Consider the following 11,971-nt stretch of genomic DNA (forward strand, 5'->3'; position numbering starts at 1 on the left):
AGATGATGTATCTCAGGCTCCATCTTACTTCTGGATCCTGTTCCAATTAATTCCCTCTACCAGTTTACAGCATCTAAATGAAATGCACTGAGCATCAGGCCATGAGTTGCCTGGTCTTTCTCCCTTGGTATCCTGGGCCAATTGTTCTTCATAGCTACTGCAGTACTGTTTTGCCAGTCTCAGGATGATAGTATTAATACTCACTTGCTATCCAGCAGTTTTTTGAGACAGCCTATTCAAGTGTGAAAAGCTTTTTGAGGTCCCAGGTCATGCTACAGAAGTGAGAACAGTTATTTCTTCTCTTTCACATCATTTCTCTGTGGTATGTTCTATTTCTGAATGTTGGAAATAGCACTGAAAAGAAAGGAGTGTATCTGTCCTGCAAGAGAAAAGGAAGAGAAAGTCTGATTTGAAGGAGGAAAAGAGGAAGGCTGTTTGAAGGAAAGAGAGAACACATGGAAGAAAGCAAGGGTGAATGTGAGAGGGAGAGCACAGATTCTAGTGCAGGTGAGAAACAGTTTAGTAATCCAGGTTTTCAATCCCTATCCCAAATAAGGTGAATGTCCTCACTGGCAAGTCTTGGGGCCAGCACAGCAGAGGCCATGGGTTCCTTCCAGGCCCCAAATAATCCTCACAAAAGGCGCTTTGGGGATGCTGCATTTTTTCCACAAGAGTTCAATTTCAAAAAGAAAAAAGATTTGGTAGAAAACTCCGGGCCAACACTATTTGCAATCTCATTCTCATTTATTTGCTCAAGTAATCCCCAGTGCTTGATTTACGTAAGACTTGAATTAACTGTGTATTTATTCAGAGATCTTAAATTACACTGATGTGATGAGGTAAAATTGCAAGCTGATGCAGTTTCAAGGGTATTAACAAGCACATGATGGTGAGGCAGATCCTACTTGCCATTGAGGAAACCCAAGCCCATTCAAAGGTTTCTAGAGAAGGTAGTAAAAAGGATATTTTACAAGTACAACTTCTCTTCATGAAGCAAAATTTCTCTTAGCATTGAGGTGAGGTAGAGAGGTGCAGTACCTGTCAGACACTCCTGAAGAAAATTAAAACTGCTTACTTGATGCTGCTCTTGGTGAACAGTCTTGGTTTGAGCTCAGACACTGAATGAAGCACATTTTTGGATTTGAGCAGTTTCTGAATAGTACCAGGAATAAAACAAATTCAGATGAGCAAGAAGCATGGACAAGTTACCACCCTGATCTAATGGAAAATTTCCCTAAATATGAAGGTCACTATAACTTCAAGCAGAGGTGCCATTAAAAAAGACAAACTGAAATGGCCATTGCTTCTGGCATTAGCTGTATCTGAAGTACTTCATGTTGTCAATAGGTGCTTAGTGAATTCAGGCAACGAAAGCTAGCTATGAAGTTGTCACTGAATGGGATTTAAACCTGTTAAATGAAGAGGGAGGAAAATGATAATGTAAGTCTGTGGTTGATGTGGGTGGAGAGTTGATGGGACTGTTTGGAGGTCCTTCCACTGAAAGAGAGAATCTGAGACAAAATGCTCATAAAGAAATGACTGGCAGTTCCAGTATTGAAATATGCTGAAGCAAATAAGATATGGTTAGGAAAGAAAGCTACCCAGTCCATGAAGCTTGTGGAGATCATCAGCTTGAAAAAGATGAGGCAAGAGGACTGGGGATGAAAACTGTAACTGCTATAAAACGATTGGTCTGCTTTGCCTAAGCCGTGCCAGTGATGCATACAGCAGAGTTGCTGGCGGCTTGCACCACGTGAAAGGGAAACAAGGATACTGACACAGCTAAAAATGGTTATGACAGGCACACAGGGGACTTAGAGGTGTTCAGAGATGGACAGGGCAACACAGAAGGTCTTGAAGTGGGTTGGGGTTCTGGAGCTACTGTGACTTCTGTGGGAGCAGCATTATCACAAGAGGGAGCTGTCCGCCTGTATGAGATTGTCACCCCAGCCACACACACTGCAGGGAAAGAGCACCAGGGCCCTCAAACCCTGGGAGGGGCAGGAGGAAAGAGGTCCCGAGTGCTCAGACAGGCAGTGACCACAGCAGCCTAGCATGCGAGGGCATGGGCTGAGCCGGGCTAGCAGAACTAATCCCCCAGGGCAGGCCACCAACACTGCACACTGCTAATTGCTCTTCTGCAAGTCAGATCCTGCATTGTGCTAGTGCTGTCAGTTAATTGGGTTTTTGTTTTTCTGTAGGCTTTGCTGGGGACGGAGAAAAGGAGAGGTGCTTGGTCAAAGTCAGTCAAGGTGCTAGTCAGAGGTTCATGTGACAAGGCAGATGATCACCAAGGCTCCGATGGTGAATGAAGTCGATGTGTGTCAGTCGGCTGTGAGCAGTGTCTCAACACAACAGCGCCTGAGTACCCAGCAGAGGGCATGTGCACACACACACGCACACACACACACACACACGCCCTCCTGCCTTTACCTCTGGGACATAATTTCTTAGATAATGAGCATATCAGTGCCCTCGAAACTGTATAAGTGGCTACAGAACAAAGCCAGAGGCATCAAGCGTTCTGCTTCGAATGGTCTGCGGTTTCTGTTACAGGGTCCAAACCTACCCTTGTTCTGAACTTCCATTTCTGATCAAGATAATGGTTCAGAGGAACTAAGCAACATCCCTAAGCTCAGGTTTAAAGACTGGCATCCGTATTTACAAAGTATCAGGCAAACCGACCTGTAACCTCTTCACACCGGCCTGCAACTTCTTCACACTGAGCGTAGTTTCATCTTCCAATTATTTCTCTGAATGCTCATGCCCGATTTTGGTAGACACATCTTACCGTAGTCTGAGACTGAGCTGAAAGCTTTGTTTCCTGCCAAGAATCTTGAGAGGATAACACATATCCAAGCAGTTTGCATCAGTGCCATAGCATCTAAATGCCCTATGGAAAGCAAACACAATATATTTGTACGCTCCCTGGGCAGCTCTTCCAGTGGATACACTAAGGTATGTAATGGATCGTGCTGTATATATTCAATGGTGGGTCAAGGCACAGAAGATCGGGCTGAAGGGAGAAAACCACTGCAGGTTGAAAAGTTAGGAGGCATTAAAAATACATACAGAAGAAAAGGGTGTAGTCTTGTCGATGAGAGAAATGGATGAAGATCAGAGGTCTGGGCTCCTTGCCACAGGCTATTTGACCTCAGGCAAGTCTTCCGAGATCCCATTTCCCTCCTACCCTTTGTCTATGTAGCTCCCAGGAGCTTCGAGGTAGTGTTGGTGTCAAGCGCAGCAGTAACTGTACTTTATCTTGGTCATTTCTCCTAAGATATACGATAAAATCACTTCTTATATATATACGCATATACGTATATATAAAGCAATCTTCCAGATACCGTAAGAAGCTAAAAAGGAATAAACACAGAATGCCTTGGGAACATGTGGCAGGAGCAGAGTTCCCAGCCAGTTATTAATCCACTTGCAGGACAAGGATTTTGCTGAAGTTTAAAATTAAATTCAAATTTAAAAAAAGAAGAAGAAGAAAAAAAAGGATTTTATCCCGAGCCAGCGGTCTGGCTGCAGGCTCAGCACCCGCCCGCCGTGACGCCGGCAGCGGAGCAACCCCCCCGCCGCCCCGGCCCGGGGCGGACAGGCCCCGCTGCGCTGCGCTGCGCTCCCCCCCCGGCGCGGCAGCGGGCGGGCGGCTCCGCGGTGCCGCGGGCGCGGCGCGGGCGGGGGCTGAGCCCGCGCGGCCGCTTGTTGATCGCGGCGGCCGGCGCCGCTCCGCGCTCCGCGCCGGCGGCCAGCCCCGCGCCCGGGCTTGCCGCTGCGCCGCCGCTCGCATTCTTCCATTGCAACAGTGCAAACCCCTCCTTTTTTTTCTTTTTTCCCTCTCTCCCTTTCTTTCCTTTCTTTCCTTTTTTTTTTTTTTTTTTTTTTTTTTTTTTTTTTTTTTTTTTTTCTTCATGAAGATGGCGGCGCCTCTCGCCAGCAAGGCAGGGTCCGCCGGCACCACCAGCAAGCCTCCCTTGCCGGAGCTGGATTTCCGATCGGGAGCCAGGGTGGAGGAATTAAATAAACTCATCCAGGAATTCACCAAGCACGATCAGAGGGAGTACGACGACCAGCGAGCCCTGGAGATCCACACGGCGAAGGACTTCATCTTCTCCATGCTGGGTAGGGCAGGGACCGTGCGGGGCGGGGGCGATGCCGGCCGGGGACCCCCGGGCAGGGCTCCCGGCGGTGCGGCACCAGCGGACCCTTTCCCCGCGCCGCGGGCGCGCCGGGCTGGGGGGGTCCCCGGTCGCAGGGCGGCTCTCACCCCCAGGACACTATTTTTTTTCTTGTCCTATCCAGCTAGCCTTTGGCAGCGATGTATTTATAAGCACAGAGGAAAGGCTGGGTCGCAGAGCTAACCGGTGCTCAAGAAAGACGCCGAGCTACCAGAGCTGCAGGCGAGGCGAGCCCGACCCTTTATTGTTTCTCCCAAGTGTCGAGGCGTAGGAAACAGTGCCTTTTTTTTTTTTTTTTTTTTTGACCCCTTATTTTGGTTATTAGACCGGCGGATGCTTGTACAGGAGCATTTCCCGAACTGCCTTGCTTATGTTGCAAAACTCGCAGCGAGTGGAGCAAGTCAGATTGTGGCGGGGGAGTCCTCATCTGCGTGAAAGTTTGAATCGCGGGCAGGGATCCTTAAACCAGGGTGAAGCATGTGTTGGCCCTTGCGGAAATCACCTGGGCTCTGGCATGACTAAGGTTTCTTAAGAGTAATAGTAAAACGCCTAACAGCTCTGATTCTCCAGGTAGTCAGTTTCTGATAAATATTTACCTTGAAGTAACTAAGAAATCACTCAGATGAATAAGAGCCTTCAGGATACAAAAGGATGCTCTTTAACATGCAGATTAGACCTTGAAATCAGTCATCCAAGTTTGAATCATTGTCTTAAACATTCTCTCAAACATTTTTGCGTAAACAGCTGCTGTGGCCAGTGGATGGTTCTTTGTAGCTCAGAGGTGCACATACACCCTTAAAGCATACTTTAGCCAAGTGTATGGTCTACATGTACACTCTGGATAACCTACATCACTTTTCTCATCCAGAAACACAGAGCTCCCCTATTGCAATAATTATTGTTTTCTGTATCGAAGGATGGTCACTGTAATAGACCACTTCCTCTATAGCCATGAACATACCTATACTCTGTAGTGAGAATCTACCTACCTGTCCTGCTGGTTATCTTGTAAGGTACCTGGATAAGTATAATTGCCTGCTGTATGGGATTTGCACAATTTTATGTGTGTGTTGCTTTTTCACCAAGGGCTGGACAGGATATAGCAGACTAAATTTAGCCTGAGAACAAGGACAACAAGTTGAAAAGTCAATAGCATGTATATTTATAGTTGCAGTTATAAATATTTTTTCCTTCTGAGTTAAACAACAACAAAAAAAAGATGTGGTGAAGCCATGGTTGCATGAAAGCCTGTAGGATTTTTGTTCTTGAAAACCTGATCTGGTGGAAGTCATCCCCTATTGTGATCTGATACATTTTTCAATCAGGGCTTTAAATAACTGGCTGAGGAAGCATGACTCGATTGGATGGAGCAAAGAAGAGTGGAGAGAAAACAGCTATAGCTGCAGTGTGGCTAGCAAGTAGCGAAAGCTTTGTATGATCCTGTTTAAGCATAAATAGTCTTTGCAAAGTACAAGGACCACTGCCTCATGTGAGAGAGGGCAATAGAAGAAAGAAGAATGAACTGGAGCATGCCTTGTATTTCTGCAAATGCATTCTAATGCCTTGCCGTTCATGAAACAGCGAGCCTTAGGCTGTTTAGAAATAATGTAAATTAATGTGGTTGTCTTTGTTAATATAATGACTGGGAGATGAGCATTCTTCGGTTTTAAATGTATAGCTAAACCTTTGGCTTCAACAAAAGCTTTATTTCTGTCTAAGTTGTACCTGATAATTTTCACTAAGTCTTGTTTCTGAATAAAAGAAGAGACTTGAGGACCGAGCCCAGGACAGAAATGGAGATGGGATGTCTGATTTGTCTGCATTAGACCCAGAAGTTGTGTTCATGGGTCAGATCCTTCTTAGCAAAAGAGGCTCTTAAATCTAAAAGGATTTAACTTATTAATAAATAGCTCTTTCCCCTGTGCCTGATCCCTCCCATACGTACTGCTCTTATCTCATCGGGTGATGATAGGAAAATTAAACATAGCTTTCCTGATTTAATTACATTGGTGTGTAATTGGTGGATGAATGATAGGTGAGGAGACCTTGTGCAGATTCTCAGATGTTTGTACTCTTCATGGCTTGCCCTCTAGGTCAGACTTCGCTATTAATTTGTATTAACTCTTTTTCATCTGTGTTGTCTTGCCCTGGCTAAAAGCAACTGAACTCCAGGAGATCTAAAGAGTTGGACTGTGAGAAAATTAGGGAGAGGTACTACTTGTTGTGCATTTGTCCAAAATCATGTGCCCCAAGCATTAGAACAGGACTGCAAATGACTTACCTCCCTGGTGGGGGAAGTGAGTATTTTCTGAATGTGGGTAGTTCCTGGACATTCACAGTCCCTTTCACAGTCACCAAGACCATATGGTCTTGCCAACACCCTACACCAAAACAACAGGTGTATTTTGGTGCCTTTGCTGGGTAACTTCCTGTACTCACACTGAGCTATGACTGATAAATACTTGACTCTTTGACTTAGGTATAACTGAGCTTCAGAGGAGGGACGGCTGTAGTAACCAAGAAAAAGATGGAGAAAAGACAGTCTTGTGTGCTGGGCAGAGGGCTGGCTAAGAAAAGCTGAGACCAAGTCTCTGCCTGCTAGTCATGAAAGGAGCTAATTACTTATTCCCCTGATGACTCAGTTTCGTGCTTAAATAGTGATAAAAGAGTATTTTTATCAAATGATGATATTACAGTCAATGATATTTTGATTTTTAAAGCACTTGCTGCCATTGTGATGAGAGGTGCATAGCAGTCATATTAAAAACCTTTTAAGGGTACCTGACCTAGAGAGTATTGTTCTTGCAGTACTCTTGCAGTACAAGTACTTTCAGGAAATTCTTTAATAGACACTACCTGTCTCTTTCTGTTCAGCACCTAAGTAAAAAGTGCTTTAATGCACAGACGTGATAGGCTTAAAAAATACATACATTATGCTCTTGGGAGCTAGAACATTGCATATAAAATAACCCCTTGAAATTTCTAGTGCTATTGCTGCCTCAAACCAGCTCATGTTATTTGGAATACTAACTCTAGAATTTTATTTATTAACAAGAGAAAGGAACAGAGAGAATAAGTACAGACTATACAGAGCTATATTCTCCACTCCAGGTACACATCAGGGTTCAGTCATCTGGAGCAACTTTCAAGCTCTTTGGGTTGGTGTTTTGTTTCTATCTACTATGAGACTTCTCAGCAGAGCCAGAGGATGGATGCTTAGGACTTTTCATGCCATTCTCCTTCCTGAGAAATCAATTCAGCGAAAGGACTAAATTGGTGCTAAAGTGGCCTTTTGGGTTTTTAAGGCCTCTAGTGTATCTTTTTGTCACTTCAGTGGTTACTTCTGTGGGAAGTGCCCACCAGGGCAGGCCATACTTTGAGCATCTGCAAACAGCTGCAAGTTAGAGCTGTTGACAAGACCTCTAGAGAACTTGTCTCAGCACCTGATACAGGAGACATGGTGAGCCTATTCTGAGATCATTTCCTAATTCTCTGGTGTCTGCCTGGTGCTGCGCTGGGTGTTCTAGCAAGTGTTTGTGATAGAGGCAAGTCTCAGAGTGGAAGCAGGGCTGGCATCAGCAAATGATTTCCACTGCCAATACCAGCTTCCCAAATGGAGTGAGCTACCCTGCTGAGCCCCTGCATCTGTAGCAAGGCTTCCAGCTGTTTCTTGGACTGATGAGCCCCTAAAATATGTGCTGTGGAGGTGCAGATTGCTATGCTGACAACACAGGTGTCCTCACAACAGCTTGCTTTTATCAGCAGCTTCTACAAGGAAAGAATTTTCCAGTCCCTCCCTGTACCTGAGGTCTGTGCAGCAGAACAGCGTTGGCAGTGTGACTCTTGTGTGGGTTTGTGTGGCATTTTTTTCTCCCCTTCCCTACCTGCCATAACTTGCTGATAAAATCTACTGTAGATTAGATTTCAGACATTGTTTGAAGTGTTGCCTGTTTGTCTAGGATACATCATGGAAATTCTCTGGTTCCTGTTGTAGTGTTGAGCTGATGAAATAGCAACAGGATTGGAGTGATCTCTCTAGGGTTAAGTCTTTTGTGTGTGTGCGTCTTCTCTCAAGAGAGGCCAATCATGATAGGAGCACGCTGTACTCTGAGGCCTATGTTAATAAAGGCTCCCTGCTGGCATTCCCTGTGCTGCTGAATGCATAATGCACAGCTGTTAAAAACAACCTTACTGTATTGCAGATTTCATTTCTGGCTTCACTTGTGTCTCCTCTCCCCACAGACCACATATTTCTGTATTTGCACTTGAGGCTGTGGGGGTTTCTTGGTGGTTTTGGTTTTTCTTAATTAGGGGACAGTGTACTAAAGTGGTAAAGTAAGCCTACAAAGCATTGGTAGTTTCCATTTGGTTCTACCTGTCAGAAATCAACCAATTTCATCTCATTGGGAATTAGTTTAAAAGGTTTGGTAGCCTCCTCTGTCTCTTTGTTCACAGGGGTTGCTGGTCCATATATGTGTCATCAGTGAAAACAGATTGAAAATCTTTGTCTCAATTTGTTTTAAGATGCTGGTACTTCACTTGCTCAACTACTGTTTTGAAACATTAGTCTGTGATGCAAAGTATTTAGTGTAATAGCTAGGAACATGTCCTAAGGGCATAAATTCTCGTGGCAGGCTTGTCAGACTGCCCACCGCCTGTTCCTTCAGTCTGTGGAATATTTGTAAAAGATTTGGGTGAATACTTGCCAAGCCCAATTATGCAATTATGTTTTAAGGGCAATTTTATAATTATAGTGGAGGATGGTAACCAGGATACAGGAGTTGTTGAGGTTTTGACTTTTCCTTTTTTTTTCCATATGACTGCATGAATGCTAAAATATTTGGGGCAATACTAGTCAGAAACCAGTTGTTCAACTTTCTTTTAAGCAGCTAGCTACTATTATAGGTGAAGCTAAATTAAAGATGACGCCAACATTGTTCAGGAAGGCTGGAGGACATGTTTAATTAGAGCTTTGGTAATCTGCAGGTTGGATGTGTACTCAGAGACCCAGAGTAGCCCATAGACAATGTCCAGTCTGGAGGAAACTCAGAAGGTTGAAGTCCTGCCTGGACTTCTCAAAGGGAATCTCCAAGCTGGTCAATTTTTTTGGACAGTTGGTATTGTCTGTCTTAATTTTTATTTGACAAACACCAGGTTCCTGCTTTGTCTCCTGTACAGCTGAACCTTTTGCACCTTTTCTTGGGCCTTGACATGTGCATTTCGCATTTAGGTGCACATTTAGGTGCATGTCCCGGTCCTTTTGCTGCAAAGATGCTTTTCCCAGGCATACCTCTGGAATCTTTTTCTTCCCAGGTCAGACCCTGCAGGATTGGTTGAGAAAGTTCCAGGAAGAGATGTAGATCCCTCCAGTCTTGAGTTGCAAGGGCTGCTTCAGCATGACACTGTGAACAGTGATTAAGATGGCAAATTGCACCTTCAAGCATATCTGTGTGAAACCCTGTGGTGCCAGCTGCAGGTAGAGACCTGTCAGGTCTCTCTGAGTCTAAGAAAAATGACCTTCCATTGAGTCCATCACCTTTGTGTGGGTGATGCTGGTGTATGAAGCTCACTTAAGAAGCAAGAGCTGTAGCTCATTTGCTGTGAAAAGAGAGGCTTAAGAGTTGAATGCATTATATAGGGTGACATATCTCCTGAGATGGGTTTTCCCTTAGCAACAGCTGGGATGGGTTAAGTTCCATGTCCTAAAAGAAAACCATTCATTCCGCCCACTGGTAGCTTGCCCTGCTATCCTCTGAACAAGGAGAAAATTCCTTGAGAGTGACAGTCCCTTCATGTGTACAACATACCATATTACATTTAGACTGTCTTTAATTTGCCTGTCTTTGGGGTATGAAACAAGCAATAGAGTAGGTGGAGTTCTGGGGAAGCAAAGGGGAGTATCTGCCCTGTTTTTTTCCCTTGGAAAAGCAGAGGACCTATCATGGGAGCTAAGCAGAAAGCAGTTTAGGAGGTTGAATTCACAGAATGTCCTTTAGTGGGAAAAGAGCAGTGAGCCTGTGTAGGAGCAAGGGTGAGAGGGCTGGAAAATGACCTCTAGCTGCATGTCTCAAGTTATTGGTCCAAGTCTTGTCCTGATGACTTGTAGTGTGATGTGAGTTCAGGAGCTGAACTGTAGCTTTATTGGAACTTACAACTATATTTCATAGGTTCCCCATCGTATTTTATATCCAGTGAAGCTTTATGACTTCTGTTAACAGAAACCTCTCTTATTATCTGACTAACAAAAATAGGGGGGTTGGCCTTGGTTTTTTTTTGTTTTTGTTTTTTTTTTTGCTAGTGGAACCAGAAGGCAGCTTATGAAACATTCTAAATAAATCTTTCAGCAGCAGCTGATGTTTCAATTGACAGATGCAGCTATGGATTTTGCTGTGTTTCATTAAGAGAACTCCACTGTTTGCTTTAATTTCTACCATTCTGTTGCATTCGCTTTTACTGTAAATAGCAATTGTCCTGGACTGAGTGGATTAATCTGTGCCTTAGTCCTTCAGCCAAACTGACAGGTCTCTGAATCATGTACTTCTGCATTAGATAAACTTTCTGCAGTTCTTTCAAAGCACTATTCCAGTGACTGTGTGGTTGTATAGGAATCATTCAGTTTGAAGAAGATAGATTCCCTGCTCCCCAGCATATTTGACTTTTGAGCTTTTAATAAACACTTGATGCTAAGAAAGTTATAACAATCCTATTAAGGCATTGTTTCAACTGTCAGTCTGATTTTAACCTAATTTAAAGCATTTAATTAGTAGGTTGTTAATGCATTTTGTTATAAGCATGCTGGTGTCAAAAGTACAATTTGCATACCATTGCGTGGGGGTGATTGGTTGCTCTAAGGTTCATAATATCCATGTCTTTGACACAGCAGTGGTAGTTACTGCCACCCACTCATGTTTAGGGCTGTGGGCAGACATTTTCACAGCGTTGGGTGGCTTCAGCTGGTAGAACAGGAGGTGGGTGGCACCTATTTCAATCTAAGAAAATCATTCTGTGGGTGAAACACTGAGTCAGAGTGAGGACACCCTAGACCACTGTTCTGAACTGCCCCCAAATTTATATAGACCTGTACAAGTTTCTGAATATAATGGTACCTAGTAGGCCTTGGTACTGTGAGAAGCCTTCCTTGTCTCCTGTGCTTCAGCAGTCTGTGAAAGGTGGGGTGGTACTGGAAGAGTGGAACATCAAGGTGCTGCAGTTTTTCATGACAGGATGGTTTAATCATGCAACGCTCCCATGTAAAGGAAGTCTGGTTTTGAGAGTCTTGCTATGAAAAGTATTTAGATAATGAAGGCAAATAGTTGCCCTGTCACTGGGTGTTGATCTAGTGGCTTTGAGATCAAGTACAATTCAACCTCTGTGAGAGAGATTACAACCTGACCCAGTTCTAACAAGTAATCTTATTTTGTACTGAAGGGATCCCAAAGCAAAACTGGGACAAATTAGTTTAAAGAATGCATCCTGTCCATAGTGTGCATACTGATGCAATTTGGCAGTGTCAGGCAATGTCTCTCAGTTGAAGGCATCAGTTAGGGACAGAAGGCAAGAGAAAAATACAAGACATGGCCAAAACTAGAAATCCTGCTTGGATAGCCATTAGCAGTGAATCTTTTTATTTGTTTTCTTTTTCTTGTCCAATGACAAACTTCTAAGGTCATAATTTAGTAGAAAAGTAGAGGTTTATGTGTGGGATGTCATTGATCTGCCTAGATCTTCTCTACTGTGGCTTGTAGTCAGACCAGACAGAATTTCTTCCACCCACTGATGGAGTGAGA

At 44.1% G+C, this 11,971-nt stretch overlaps 1 protein-coding gene across 1 annotated transcript in view; it reads left to right on the forward strand.

The window, feature by feature from the left end:
• The first annotated feature begins 3,734 nt into the window (after nucleotides 1-3,734).
• Nucleotides 3,735-11,971, forward strand: part of MB21D2 (Mab-21 domain containing 2) — a 58,508-nt gene continuing 50,271 nt past the window's right edge. Inside the window, exon 1 of the mRNA XM_048314701.1 lies at nucleotides 3,735-4,128. Coding sequence (XP_048170658.1) covers nucleotides 3,918-4,128 — 211 coding nt within the window. The 5' untranslated portion in view covers nucleotides 3,735-3,917. The remainder of the gene's footprint in view (nucleotides 4,129-11,971) is intronic.

The sequence above is a fragment of the Corvus hawaiiensis genome, chromosome 10, assembly GCF_020740725.1.
Source record: "Corvus hawaiiensis isolate bCorHaw1 chromosome 10, bCorHaw1.pri.cur, whole genome shotgun sequence".
NCBI lineage: Eukaryota > Metazoa > Chordata > Aves > Passeriformes > Corvidae > Corvus > Corvus hawaiiensis.